The 15,609-nt window shown below is 38.2% G+C and overlaps 1 protein-coding gene across 1 annotated transcript in view; it reads right to left on the bottom strand.

The window, feature by feature from the left end:
• Positions 1–8,715: 8,715 nt before the first annotated feature.
• Positions 8,716–15,609, bottom strand: part of DPYD (dihydropyrimidine dehydrogenase) — a 768,719-nt gene continuing 761,825 nt past the window's right edge. Inside the window, exons 22-23 of the mRNA XM_023641574.2 lie at positions 13,461–13,601; positions 8,716–10,408 (exon numbers count right to left, since the gene is read on the bottom strand). Coding sequence (XP_023497342.2) covers positions 10,238–10,408; positions 13,461–13,601 — 312 coding nt within the window. The 3' untranslated portion in view covers positions 8,716–10,237. The remainder of the gene's footprint in view (positions 10,409–13,460; positions 13,602–15,609) is intronic.

The following is a 15,609-nucleotide window of genomic DNA, read 5'->3' as shown; positions in this document are numbered from 1 at the left end:
GTACAACTCTATGAACATAGTAAAAACTTGTGAATTGTACACTTTAAATGGCTGAATTTTATGTTATGTGAATTATATCTCAATAAAGCTGTTACATAAATAGTCTATGGTGTACCCAGCCTACTATATGCCAGGTCCTGCACCTGGTCCTAGGAACACAAAGATGAATATGGCAATTGCTTGAAAGCCGGTGCGCTAATAGGCAGAAGCAGGAGCAGAGGTATTCCCAGAGGGAATCATTAACTCCCGTAGCTGGGGATGTCCTTGGAAAACAGGCCCCCACTGCTTGAGGTGGTCTTTGAAGAAGTTTGCTCCTTGGGTGAGATGACGAAGAGCGATACAGAATGAGGAAACAACACATGCTAAGGCATTAGGGGGTTTATATATTTTGATGTAAGATTTATTCTTAAAAATTCTATGGTACAAAAGGAAAAAATAAAGAGGCTTGAAAAGCACTTCGCTGGGCAATTATCGTACTGAGGAGAGGTGGGAAGGATGTAAGTTCAGGCTGCAAGTGAGGGATGGAGAGGAGAGTGGACCCAAGCGGGGGGCACCTTTATGGAATCTCACTCTGGACCCGCGTGTACCAGCTCTGCTCTCTTCCTCTGCACATAGCCCTGTGAAGGCTGTTTACTCTTTTCTCCATTTTAGACACAAGGGAAGTGAGGCACACAGAGTTTAGGCAACTTGCCCTAAGTCTAAAGCTTCTAAGTGGCAGAGTTGAAATTCAAACCTGGGAAATGTGTCTCCAGAACCTGAGCTCTCAGTCACTACTCTGTTTTGAAGACATTATCCCAGTTTTACATGCCCTGAGAGACCTGGCATGAGGCTTGACCCCTTGCTGGTCCTTGGAAAATGACTGCCGATGGAATGCATTCAGCTCTCCTATCTGTCCAGCCCAAAGAGACCACGCTCGGAAGCCCTGCCCTGAGCACTGCCACCAGTGACAACCAGAGAATCCTGGTCTCACGTTCCAGGACAGCTGCCTTCTTCCTCTCTTTGCACTCTTAAAACATCCAGCCAGCAGATCCTACCACACAGCAGCAGCACTCTGAATAGTTAATATGGATTAATATTTGATATTATATTATGATATTAGTATTATCAAACTTTTTTTGTGTGTGTGAGGAAGACTGGCCCTGAGCTAACATCTGTTGCCAATTCTCTTCTTTTTGCTTAAGGAAGATTGTCCCTGAACTAACATCTGTGCCCATCTTCCTCTATTTTATACGTGGGATGCCACCACAGCATGACTTGATGAACGATGTGTATATCTGTGCCCAGGATCCAAACCCATGAGACCTGGCTGCCAAAGTGGAGAGCATGAACTTAACCACTATGCCACCATGCGGGCCCCAAACTCATATTTATTAAACACTTTCCACACACAGGCACTATGCTAAGCACTTTACATGCATTATCTCCTTTTGACCTCACAATAATGCTGAGAAATTGATCCTTAAGAGGGTGGTATATTGGTTAACAGCATGGATTCAGGAGCTAGACTGTGTGCATTCAAGTCTTAGCTCTGCTCTTTGCCAGCAATGTGGCCATACATATTATTTAATTGCTCAGTGCCTCAGTTTCCTCATCTCTAAATTGGTGATAATAATAGTACCTACTTTATAGGATTGTTGTGATGGCTAAAAGATTGTAGGATGCACAGAGTTTGGACTAGTGCCTGACACACAGTGACAGCTGTTTAAATGTTAATTGCTATCAATAATTTCCTTTCTACTTCTGTTTACAACTGAGAAAGTAGGTTTAGATTAAGTACCTTCCACAGCAAGAAGACACAGCAAAGAGGCAGAGCCAGGATTCAGACACAGGGAGTTTGATTCCAGAATTTCAATTCTAAACCAGTAATACCGCATCACCTGTCCACAAGATTCAGTTCACCTGGTATATATCCTCTGTGAAGCATCCTTTGTTTTCCCCAGAAGGATTTAAGGATGCCTTTATCGGTATTTCCATAATAGCATGTTCAACATTTTATTAGAAGCATACAACACTGTGTATTTCTAATGTTTTCCCATTTCTTTACACAGTAGCTGGTATCTACTACGTTCTTAACAAATGCATGTTCTTGTTCTCAACTCTATGGCTAAATATTTTTTCAACCCATTCCTTCCTCCCTAACCCCACTATTGCTGCCTTACTAAGTCCAAGCATTCAAAATTTCTTGCTTGAGCAGATCTAATAGCACCCTAATTAGACTTCGTGCTACCATACCCCTCACCACAGGCCGTGATATGAGATAATCTTAGTGATAAAATTGATCCAAAAGCTAAATGTATATACATGTAGACCCAATAATTTCAGGATAATTTGGATAGCTCTGCCAGATGAAAGTCCTTAATAATCGTTATTTGATGAACATGGAACTGTCTCTCCTATTTAAAGCATGGTGATGAAGAGTGTTGATTTGTGAACACCTCTTGGCTGAGCGTGAAAATGATTGACTTAATACTAATATGCAAAGTATGGCTTTCTGTGCTGTTGCTGCACCAAAAAAGCCATCCCAAATTTTCAACTGCCTGACAAATGCCATAGGGTCTGTTTATGATCAGGAACATCCTTTTTTTTTTTTTAAAGATTTTATTTTTTTTTCCTTTTTCTCCCCAAAGCCCCTGGGCACATAGTTGTATATTTTAGTTGTGGGTCCTTCTAGTTGTGGCATGTGGGATGCTGCCTCAGCGTGGTTTGATGAGTGCCATGTCCACACCCAGCATTCCAACCAAGTAAACAGTGGGCTGCCTGCAGCAGAGCGTGAGTACTTAACCACTCGGCCACGGGGCCAGCCCCCATGAACATCTTCTTTAAGGAAGATACCTTCTAAACTCTCTGAAACTGACAGTCATTCATTCATTAAGATATCACTTGATGCAGAAATTAATAAACTTCCTTTCCTAAATAAATAAATCCTTTACAATGCATAAAGATTAAGAGTACTTCATTTCTCATTTTGCCTCAGCATGGAACTTGTAGGCTAAATTTTATTAACTGCTCAATTACACAATCTGCTTAGGGGCCAAGGCAGCTTCAGAATGTTCTATTTGTTACAATTCTCTCAGATTTTTTTCTATCTAGAGGAGTTACATCTTATTCAAGATTTGGAATCTGAAATCATAGTGTTTTGGTTTTCAATACCTTGACGACTAATGAAGTTAAACACTCTTTTATACATTTATTGATCATTTGAATATCCTCCTTTTGTGTAGTGTCTATTCATGTCTTTTGCCCATTTGCTCCCTTGGTGGTCTGTCTTTTTCTTATTGATTTGTAGGAGTCGTTTCTATGTTTTGTACATGAATCCTTTGTCGGTTATATGTATTGCAAATGTATTTTCTCACTCTGTGACTTATTTGTTCATTCTCATAATGGTTTTTTGATGAAAAGAAACTCCTAATTTTAATGTAGTCTTTATCAGCTCTCTTGCCATGTAGCATAATATATTCACAGGTTCCCGGCATTAGGACGTGGGCGACTTGGGGAGGGGGCATTATTCTGTCTACCATACAATAATAAATATTATATTATTAGATGTGATACCATAAAGATGATGTAAACTTTGAGCTCCAGGGGTCACATGTGGAGCCTGAAAATAAAGCCCCAGAAGGCAGAATAGAGAGATGAAGGGAAACTGGGTTCTGATGATGTCACTGTTTGAAACTCTGGATCCAATAAAACCTTCAGTGAAGTCTACCCATGGGTTTTAGTTATGTGAGCCAATAAAATTCTTTTTTCTTAGCCTAATCTAGTTTGAGTTGGGTTTTCTGTCACTTGAAATCAAGCATCCTGACTGATATGAGGCAGGAAAGAAAAGGAAGATTTCATTGTAATTCTAATTATCAATGCTGAGTGACTGGGAGAAGAGTGAAGCCATTATATATGAAGAAGGAAGAAAAGATGTGTACTAAGGAGAAGACAGAGCTGCCTTTAGGTCTATTGAGTTAGGGTTTGTGTTTAAATAGCCACTGTCCAATAAGTGTTCTGATATATACATTTGAAATTCAGAGAAGTGGGGATGACACAACTAGATTTTGGAGTCTCTAATCTTTTTTCTCTTATCTTTAATGTAGATGTTTTATCTATGGTGTTCTTGGCTTGCTAGATTGTTGGACTCCAATACTGATATCTTTAGCAAAAAGGAACATCACATTCTTGTCTTTAGGAAACTTTTAAAGGTTTTATTTTAAGGATTAGTTCAGAATAATATTGCAATAAGAGGCATTGTCATTGGCCATAATTGTTGGCCAGACTTTGGAGTATGATAAAAATTACTCATGCTCGTAGTCTCAAAAGAGAAAATGAACTTTTATTGTTAAGTATTCCACCCCCCACCCCCTCCCCAACCACATGTGTTGGTTGAAGCCCCATCAAAATATCACAGCCTGTAAGAAGGAGGAGCAAGATGCAGTCTCCCAAATGCTGCAAAACACGAGTGGAATATAAAAAAATTCATAATTAGCTTCCTACAGTCTTGTCCCAAATCCCTAAGCCCTCCTTCTCCCTTTCACTCAAAAGAGGATCTTTTAAAACAGAGGAAATAAGCATTTTTTTCAGTTTCTTGCCCAAAGACATAAATTGAATTGAAAGGTTCTTATCTTCCATTCAGGTTTTTATACCTCCAAGAAAAATATGCAGACTTAACCTTTTTAGTAATCTTAAACCTATCTTAACATATGTGTGTCTTTATGCACACTCATATGTGTGTATATATGTGTATATATTTATTTGGTGTTTTATCTTTGACCAAATACCTAGATTCCATGGAGACGGATACCATAAAAGGCTTGGAAAGATGAATAAGCCAGGACTATTAATAGGCAAGTGGATCTTATTTTCCATAGAAATAAGAGAGGAGGTCTTGACCCTTATGTTGACTAATGCAAATCTTTGAAAACTGCCCACAGAATATAAAGTTGAATTTATCAACAGCAGTGGAATAAAGAATGCACGGACATAGAAGGAAGGAGCACACAGAAGGCTCTTGGTGCCTGCAAAACACAGCATATGGAAAAGCCCTATACAAATTCTATAAACAAATAACTGCACAAATACATTAATCAACATGATTCACTACTACACGCTATTTACCAGTGACAAACGACTCAGCTTCTTCTATGGCAAAGTAGCTTATAGTGCATGTTAGAATAATAGTAAATATGAATACAATGATAGACAATATCAGAGTTTATAAATGCTCCAGATCAGTCCACGAAAGGTTAACACACTCTCAGGGACAATCAGCCATGCATGTTTCCAACCCAAACGGGACTACTTCATTTAAAGATGTCACCTGTTATTTTTAAAATTTAAGCAGAAAATCCATATTAATTAATAAAAGAAGTTCCATATTAATTAATGTTCCCATAATTAATAAGAGAGAGCTAGACTATATGAACCTCCCAGAATCATTAAGGATCTGGTCCAAATTTTCACTCTGCAGGCAGTTTGCTGAATTGCGTGCATTTGTGGGTAAGAAGAGAAGTTACAGCTCTGGGGAGATAATAGTGTGTCTAATGGCTTTCCTGCTAATTGAATTAACTTCATAGGATACAGGCAGATCCGATCCTGCCAGGTAATAAGGTCATTTCTAAGGCAGTATCTTAACTCTTTCAGACAACAGTTATTACATGATTTCTTCAGGCTACTTACAGGCACCCTAAGACCACCAGAAGTGAACACTGCATCTCCAAACACTTATACTGTAGAAAAATATACACTGCCTGCTTAGCAGAATGATCTGGAAGAGAGGGCACTGACTGAAACACATGTCAGCTGAGCTTCATTTCCAGGTATGATACCAATTAAACGTGTCTATTTATTTAAGTCATTTTTTAAGTGATTATTTATCCGCTTTGTCTTTAAAGTTCCTCTTTACAAAACAAATTAGAAAAAAATTCTTTATGTTCTATCCCCCTCATAGAATGAAGCAAGTACAATGAGATAATTATATATATAATGAGATAATTATACATATATGTTAAGTTTTATTACTGGGATATTTTATTTTTGTCAAAATTTGTTAGCTTGCTCTCTTTTTAAAAAAATCTTGGTCTTCCAACTGCATAGAATGACTTTTTTTCCAGATTGTTACAGACGACGAATGCTAGTTTTAGGAAATCATCCCACCAGTTACTACTACAACAGCATGATTTTGAGTCTAGCAAATGTAGATTTTCGTAAGTAGCCTTTTCTCTCTTTAAACTTTATTTGAAATTTCTTTGCCCATAAATAATAGCAAAAGGAAATTATAATTTTATATAACTTATTAAATGCAAGGCTTTTATCTTTTCCATTTTCTAGATGAGGAAACTGAGGCTCAGCAGTCTCGTTAGTGTACCCGAGTTCACACAACTGGCAGGTGGGAGATCTAGATTCTAACCACCTGTGCGTAAGACGAATAACTGTTTTCACATTAGCAGGAAGATTTGAGAGGCTCAAGCAAAGATGGGGAACATGCACTGGGGGCTGAGTAGTGGGTGAATGGAGCACTGGTTTTAAATGTGGACTTTGTTCTCTGCAATGTATGGTCTTGGAAAAATTATGTAAACTTGTTGGGAAGCTGGAGAAAGACTTGGGAAATGCTTCAGGGGTTAAATCGTTGGACATGGCAAACAGACTGGATGTGGATCGGGAAGATAAAAAGTAGAGGAAGCAACTATTTTGATTTTGGAACTTGAGTTTGAAATATTTAAATACAGCAGTGGTCAGGCACTTGAAGAGAAGCTTAACTTGGAGGTCTAGATGTGGCATCATCTGTATAGAGGGGGTGATTGCAATTGTGAGAGTGGGAGAAGGGGAGGAAATCTCAAAAATACCTAGGAGACTGCTTCTAGTTCACTGTTACCATAGATTTTAGGCATTGCCTTCTATTACCCTACCTCAATCTCTCTTTTTAGTAATTTGAATAACTCAGGCTCTTTTCAATCTCAGGGCCTTTGCACTTGCTGTTTCCACTTCTGAAACACATTCTTCCCTATTGTGGTTGGCTCCTTCCCTTGCATCAGGACTTCCCTGCCCACCTTATGAAAAATAAGTACCCTCCTCATCGCTACCTCAGGCCCTTCTTGCTACTTCCAAAGCACTTACCATAATTTGCAGTTTATTTATTTGCTTGCATTTGGTATCCTGCACTAAGATGTATACTCAGTAAGGCAGGAATCATGTCTGTCTTCAGAGAAACAGAACCAATAACGCGTGTGTGTGTGTAGAAAGAGATTCATTTTAGGGAATTGGCTCGTGATTGTGGAGGTTTCATGAGTCCAAAATCTGATAGGGGAGGCTGGCCAGCTGGAGATTCAGGAAAGAGTTACAGTTTGAGTCCAAATACCGTCTTTTGTAGAACCAGGAAAAGTCAATGTTGCAGAGGAAGTCCAAAGGCCCTCTGCTGGAGAATTCCCTCTTGCTCCGGGAGGTCAGCCGTTTGCTCTATTCAGGCCTTCAGCTGATTGGACGAGGCCCACCCACAGTATGGACAGTAATCTGCTTTACTCAGAGTCTGTTGACATAAACGTAAATCTCATCCAAAAACACCCTCACAGAAATTTCCAGAATAACACTTGATCAAGATCTGGGTACTGTGGCCCAGCCAAAGTGACACATAAAATTAACCATTACGTACGTAGGACATTTAGTACAGCTTCTCAGACGTAGGAAACACTCACTAACCAGACTCCTTGGTCTGGTCGTATGTCTTCACTCACATCTGAAAGTCAGGAGCCATGAGAATGTGTGTGTTAGGGCCAATGGCTTGTGTTGTCTCACTGGATGGAATAATGTGATTTTCATTCTTCCTCCATTCTGAGTCTTTCTGCAAGCTATACATGTTTAATTGAATTATGATTCCTTAAACAGCATGGATAGGAAATGCTTCTTAGTGTAAAGCAGAAAGTGGACAAAACAAAAAGAAACATATGTGAGGAACAAATCAATGGAACATCATGGATTGCCAGGGCTACCTGAAAGCCTTGGTCTTTTGCAGTTCTCCAAAGCAGTTCAAGAGAAGAGCCAAAGCACTGTGTCCACTCTTTCTCAGAGGAGGATGCAAACATCATAAACAACTTTTGTCTTTAATCTCTAGTAAGGGAATTTCTGCCTGGCAGCTAGATCTTGAAGAAAACTCAAGCATATATGCATGGGTGTCTTTTTCATAAAATTCCCAGAGTGAAAAACTCTTATTACATGGAGGTAGGGAGTAATACGTTATGATGGCATCTATATGGTCCTGGCAAATTTCTTTTCAGGACAATGTGAACTCTTTGCTAAGCTATGACCAAGTCCAAAACGGTAAAATGGCCCCACCGTGACAAGAGCAAAAAGGAAATCAGTTTATATAAGTCCTTAATATCTCACAACTCTCTAAGGAGTAATATGAAGTGACATGGATGTTTCCTATAGTGAGGATGGCATCCTCAATGGTAGGTTGCCATTTCTCATTTATCTCTGTGCACGGGCCGTTGCAAGAAACCTGGCCTGTGCCCAGGGAAAGATGTATTTTGGCAGAATAGAATAGAATTCAGAAGGGAAGCCTGGGTAAGAGGAGCAGGACGTGAAACGTCTAAGTTACTACATTGTCATTACTATGAACCAGCATTATATATACATTTGGATGGAATTCACTGTAGAATTAACCAAAAATTGCTCTACTTCAAAATGTAAATAGTTAACTTGAGAGCGTACTTGCAAAAGAGGCAGCAAAAGACCATGTTGCTCAAAATGCTTTACGAAATTTTATTTGATATTATTCAATAATACAGATTTTTTGGTAAGTGCACATTTCTAAAAGTACATAACCAAACATTTTATTTTTCTAGATCTTGCATTTGTCATAGAAATATGCTTCCGATTGTTACTTAAAGATTTACTACTTATGGATTCATATTAAAATATGCCACAAAAAAGAGATAAATGAATTTATATGATGTATTTGCTGATTATGAAAATAGAGACATACAAAAATATTGTTTGGCAGTAATAGAAAATATATATTTCTTCTTTATCCCATTACTTTTTTTTTTGGTGAGGAAGATTGGCCCTGAGCTAACATCTGTTGCCAATATTCCTCTTTTTCCTTGAGGAAGATTGTTGCTGAGCTAACATCTGTGCCAGTCTTCCTCCATTTTATGTGGGACACTGCCACAGCGTGGCCTGGTCTGTGCCCAGGATCCGAACCTGTGAACCCTGGGCCGCCGAAGCAGAGCATGCAAACTTAACCACTACGCCACTAGACTGGCCCCATTATTCCATTACTTTTGAAATTAAACATAAACACTAAAAGAAAGAATAGTCAAACTGGTGTTGCATATTTAATATAGATTACCAATACTATATTTTTTCATTCTTGAATAATGAAGCACATGACCCACTACTGTATAATTTGGGTTTTGTTCAAACTATTAATTGCTATAATCATGAAGGTTACCATTAAAAGCAGATAGAGCGGCTCTGCGCACAGCAAGAGAGTGGCTTTAACCAGACCTCCATCCTAACATCTTCTTTGGTTAGGAACATAGTTTAAATATTTAAAGAAGAATGTCACGTTGGTTCATTGGTGGAGTTTGGAGACCCGTCTCAGCAGGAGTGGTGAATAGCACGGAGGGATAAGAATGGTTCCTAAATTCTCTCACTTTCAGTGTCTAGCACCGAAAAGAAGCTATTCATCAAAAGGGCCTTAAAAAAGTTTTGCAAACCCTCAAAACTTTGGCTTTTTCTTCCCTGCCATAGTAAATAATTATTTGACTTTCTTCATTTGTGCTTTATGGAGCTAATTACATTTGCTCAGAAACAGTGTTAAAATTAAATGTAATTTTTAATTATAAAATGTTTCCTTGGAAACATTTTCTTGCCTGTTAAATTGTACTTTGTCCTAAAATACTTAATTTCACTTACAATTAGAAATCAAAGACAGAGCACGGCATAGGGCAATTTGGAAATTGTCGCATTAATTGCCACAGAAAAAGTTAATATTTCTCACAATGGATAACTGACGGTGAACATCCAATTATCTGCTACACGGTTATTTAACAACTAGCCTCAGAAAAGAATTATTCTGTTTTATGACCATTAATTGAATGGTCGCTGGTGGTGGATTTTTTTTAAGTTTAGAAATTTATTTAGAAATTATATATTTGTTTTAATTTAGAAAGAGCTGAACATAATGATCACAATTAAAAAGATCAGCATTATGAAGGTGACCTCAAAGTTCACAGCAACTGTTTCACAAATCACCTCAACACACTGGATTCACAGCTAAGGGCAAGCCTCTCTTTGGTTCATAAGGTGTTGTCCTGGAAACCATTTTGATGCAGTCGATAATAGGGCAGACGCTGAAACACAGGGTACAGCCTGTACAGGAGTCAGTCACGGTGGGCAGGTGGGTTTCGGGATCAAACTCTATAGCCTGCAAACAGAAATAAAGAGGACGGCTGTCACTGCTCCCAAAGGTCAAGAACGCCCCCATTTTAGCATCAACGCTTTTCTCCACTGCGATCGGACGGCAGTTGGAGACAACTCGCCCAGCACTGTGGTGCAGCTATAGCAACAGTTGAGCTGCCAGAGAGGAGCAAAAAAACGACAGAAAAGAAATCCTTTTAAATTAGAAACACAATGTTTAAAATTCCTTAGAGGTATTTTTCTTCCACTGTGTGGGGAAAATATTTCATAACACAGTAGCTCTCTCATTTCCTTTGTTCTGAGCAGAGCTCAGGTCCCTCCAGTCCCACCAGGATGTGGTGTCTGCTATCCGAGGAGGGCAGGGTGCTCTCTCACTTCTCCTCCTCACCCTCCTGGTTCTCGACAGTGGAAAAGTGTCACCGTCAGATGGGGCAATGAATGCACTTGTTTGGATTTCAAAAGATGTGTGTAGTTTTTAGAAGAAAGCAGTGGAAAAAAATTAGCTTCAGGGCCGGCTGCGAGGTTTGAGGATTTTCAAGCCGATTCTAGGCATTGTCCTACCACGAAGGGGAGAGAGCACTGAAAGAGGACAGCTTCCAGTCCCAGGCGGACATGGCTCGGCTGTGGGAACCACGGCAAGGCCTCCAGCTCGCAAACTGCTCAGGATTTTGAGAAATTCAATAATTTATTCCTCCCTCCCCCGTTCCTTTCTTGTTTTTTTTTTTTTTTTAACATGAAGCAATCTATAATAAGCAATAAAAATACCTAGTGTGAAATTTACAATTGAGCTTTTTATTTAAAGTCATGATGAGTATTTGCCTGTTAAAGAGAAACATTTCAAATGTGGAAACAAAGGGCAAAATTTCCTTCCACAGGGGCTTCAGGGCAGCCATATTGCGGCAGAGGACACTTAGGGGGCTTGTCTGGCACTCTCACTTGCACAACAAATACAATATATTTTTTTTCCTCTTTTTTTTTTGAGGAGGATTAGCTCTGAGTTAACATCTGCTGCTAATCTTCCTCTTTTTTTGCTGAGGAAGACTGGCCCTGAGCTAACATCTGTGCCCATCTTTCTCTACTTTATATGTGGGACGCCTACCACAGCATGGCTTGCCAAGTGGTGCCATGTCCGCCCTAGGGATCAGAACCAGCGAACCCCAGGCGGCTGAAGTGGAACATGGGAACTTAACTGCTGTGCCACCAGGCCGGCCCCAACATTTTTACTCAGACTGTGTACTACTTTGGAGCAACAACGTAGGGGCTGAGGAAAATTATGAGGGACATTAAGGTCCCCTCCCCTCAAACTCCTTGAGGTCCAGTCTGCAAATCTTACATTTTCAAATAATTACTTGATTCTGATCTTTTTCCTGTGTCATATACAATTTGTTATAAACCAATTCAAAATAAATTGTTTTTCGTTAAAAGTTTTCCTCTCCCCAGTGAAGCTACTTGTAAGTATAATTCTTTCCTCTTTTACGCACATGAAAATATTAGAGTAAATCATGTCAGAGTGCTTACTATAAAAAAAAAAAAGTCTGATCTTTAAGGAAACAATCATATTATCTGTGAACAAAACTGCAGCTGTGACAAACCATAAGAAAATTTGTCCACACAAATTGTTGCCATGTTTTGTAAAACAGCATCTCGGATGGCTGTTCGAATGAGTAGAAACTCTTTCTTTTCCTTATGTACCTTTTATAAATAGAAACCTAAGAAGCAACTGATGAAAATAAAATAATACTTATGTCTTAGAAATCTGATACTTTGAAAATTTGCAAACATATAAAACTTTACATTCAGCTGAAGATTTTGATTTTCTATTTTTTATCTTTTTGTGATAGGACTCAAAGGAGGACTTTAAAAATCTTTTAAAATGTTTAATTGTGATTTTTTTTTCCTCATTAATAAAATTATTTTTAATGGAGTTGTACCAAGGCTAGAATTCCAAGGCGGGAGACATAACTTCCAAGATTTAAGATATTAGAACCCCGATGCCGTGATTTTAGTGACAGGACTTTTTGACTTCTCTGTGATTGGTCAATTAGAGGGAAGATGTAATGAAAGTGGATGTGATGTGATTCCCATTTTCAAAATAACTGTTAGAGACACCTTTCAGCTAGAAAAAAAAGTCATACTTTGGGAAAAAATTGGTATAGAACTAATGTCAAATTAAGGAGAAAGAGATTTTTAAAAAATTAAAATATGTCTGTCATATCTCTATTAGGTGGTCAGAGAAAATGCAAAATTCTACCATGAGCAACATAGAACCTTGCTCCAGGCTGAATAAGGTAAATGAACTGCAATTTTTTAAAATGGGCCATTTTATCTATCTTGAAAGTTCCATTAATCATCTTAAAGGGATCTTATTTTACTTTATTATACTTCTTTATAGATTGAAAAGTTTAAGAAAATAATATTATTCCGTAGTTTTTAGCCTGAAGACCGTTGAATCTCCACTTTTTCTTTATTGTCCCATGGCAGACTCTCAGCTGAAGAGTGAGAAACTGAGAAGAACCTATGACTCACTTCTTGGAGTAGGAATATAACTTGTTGGCTTTTCCAGCTACAAAGGGATTCCTGGTCCCAACCTGCACAACCAGTTGATGGGAAAGTGCATTTTCTTTCTGTCGTAAAAGCCCAATCAATATTGAATGGAAGAGAATTCCCTTTTGTAGAAGGAATCAAGTCCTTTCAGGGTAATGGCAGTAAATGGTAGTTCTCTCCCTTCCTTCTGTATTAAAGCATAATGCTTCCTAATGTGCGTACATGTGTGAATTTCTCTTTTTGGTTGGATTTTTTTCCTCCACTTTTATGGGTGATGAAATAATATTAAAATAATACTGTGCAGTGAATAGTGGCATTGTTAATATAAGTTATGGCTTCCCTTTAAAAAAATTACTATGCTAAGAAGGTGAGAAGACAGAGAGATATGCCACTGCTGAGGAACAATATTTGGTATGTCTGCTCTGAATCGCATACTTAGCAATAGAAGATTCTTTTTCCTACAAAAGTCAGAAGAAACATGCCTCACAGCATCCTAATTATAGCAGAATTCTTACCTGGTAGCCAGAGTCATTACAGGTCATGTAGCATTTACCACAGTTGATACACATTTCTTCATCGATCACAGCCACAACGTGCTCTGTGTTGCTCAGTTCACCGTATGCTCCAAGGTACCGCAATGCTTTTCCAATTACATCCTGCAAGATAGGCACTGAATGACATACAGTGTTCCCTTTAAAACATCACCATGCAATAATTAACGCCAGTCCAAACCTCTGTTTTTATATAATGCTGCATTATGTAACTTAGGAGCTTTGGATATTGCTGTTCTGATAGATACACTTTTCATAATTGGAGCTTAAATATTTCTGTCTTCTGAAATATGGCCAATCTATCTATAATCTATCTATCTATCTTAGAAACGCAAGACCTAATTAACTGCATTCAATAGGTTTTCTACTAGATAATCTGAAATAGCATTTCTGTGGACAGAAGAAATGACACCCTTTTCAGCGGTTGTGGCTTACTTTTTCTCAAATTTGGACTTTGAAGTATCCAAAAGTAATGAAAAGTGACAAAGGGGTAATGCACTGATACTAGAAAATTTTAGATTGCTAGCGATGAGGGGAATAAAAATGTGAATGATATGCATTTATATCCCTGCATTTGGATTCTAGATTTTCATTTAGAAAGGTGCTTTGATAACATAACCCACCTGTCATATCTTGAAGAGTATATTTTATTATTTAAAAATTCTAATTTATGTTAATTAATTAGGTTCATCTAATAGCTAAATAAGATGCTCTTTTACTTTTAAAGAGCTAAGATTTTCTTCATTCATCACTGAAGATTTTTCATGCAGTTACATATTGCTTTGTTCTTCATATGAATTGGAAGTGTGCTTAATATGTGAAGCACAGAGGATGTTTCATCAACAATAAGAAACACTTTGTTCCATAAAACAAAACAGAGGCGTGTAACAATGTTTGTCAAATTAGTATGCTGTCAAGATTTTCTGCTTTTGTTTTCAACTTTTAACAAGAGAATCTTTTGCTTCAATTCAAGGTCCATGTTCAAGGAGATCTGACTCTTACTAAAAGCCATCTTCCTATATTCTCTTTGGTATTTTATTTTCTGCTCTTCTTTTTATGACCTTGGTTACTCTTCTTTGCTTTTATTTCCCCCTATTCCAGCTCTAAGTGACAATATGCTCATGAGCTTTCAAAGTGAAACAAAGTTTACATGCTTACATACAGTTCATTTGAGCAACTTTCAAGAAGGAAGATGACAGAAAACGTACAATACTGTCTTCACTATTTTCTTTTCAGTGTGCTGAAGTTATAATTTCAACTTTACAGCAGTCTGTTTGTTGGTGGGCACTTGATGTCCAAATCAACAGTGCCATTCCGAATTGCTATAACAAACTCAAGATCTACATTTATCAGCTGCATGACGAGCACTGTCACTAGAAATTGGCTCCTCAAATTCACCACTCACTAAACTAATCATCAACACCACAAAACTGGATCTTTCTTCTGATTTCCTTAGTTTTGTGAAGTGTTAGGATTTTTCCAATCACTGAAGCTTGAAATTTCAGTTATATTTCACTCCCACTTCTCCCTATTCCAATATGTCATCTGTTGCCAAGTCTTCTGAGTTCTGGATCTGCAATATCTTTTGAATCCCCTTTCCATGTTTATCACCGTCTTTAACGATTACTAATTAATTTCCCATTACTTCTAAGGCAGTTGCAAGAGCTTCCTTGCTAAGTCTCATCCTCGTGTTCCTCTTTCTCCCTCTAACCTGTGCAATGTTGTCATCTTAATCTAGGCTGTACAGTACAGACTAAATTTCTCACTATTTTACTCAAAAGTCTGTTGAATTAAATACAGCCTCAATTTAAGTCTAGCATTTAAGGCTTTCTACCAACATGTCTTTTTTGGTCTTATTTCTCACTTCCAAACACCATGTGCTTCAGCTACACTGGACACATGCTCCACACTTAACACACTTGTCAATCAGCTCCTCTGGCACCTAGTTTTCTGTTGAGTCCTTTGTCCAGAATACCCTTCCTTCCAATTTATGCTTTGAAAAATCCTATCCATCCTTCAAAGACATCTCACATGCCACAACCTCATGAAGATTTCCTCAATCCTTCCTCCTTCTTTCCTAACCATGTTGAAGATGTGATCTCTCTTTCTCTTC

The sequence above is a fragment of the Equus caballus genome, chromosome 5 (genome assembly GCF_041296265.1).
Source record: "Equus caballus isolate H_3958 breed thoroughbred chromosome 5, TB-T2T, whole genome shotgun sequence".
NCBI classification, from domain to species: Eukaryota; Metazoa; Chordata; class Mammalia; order Perissodactyla; family Equidae; genus Equus; species Equus caballus.
Note: the sequence above shows the minus strand (reverse complement) of the source record. Positions and strands in the feature narration are given on the sequence as shown.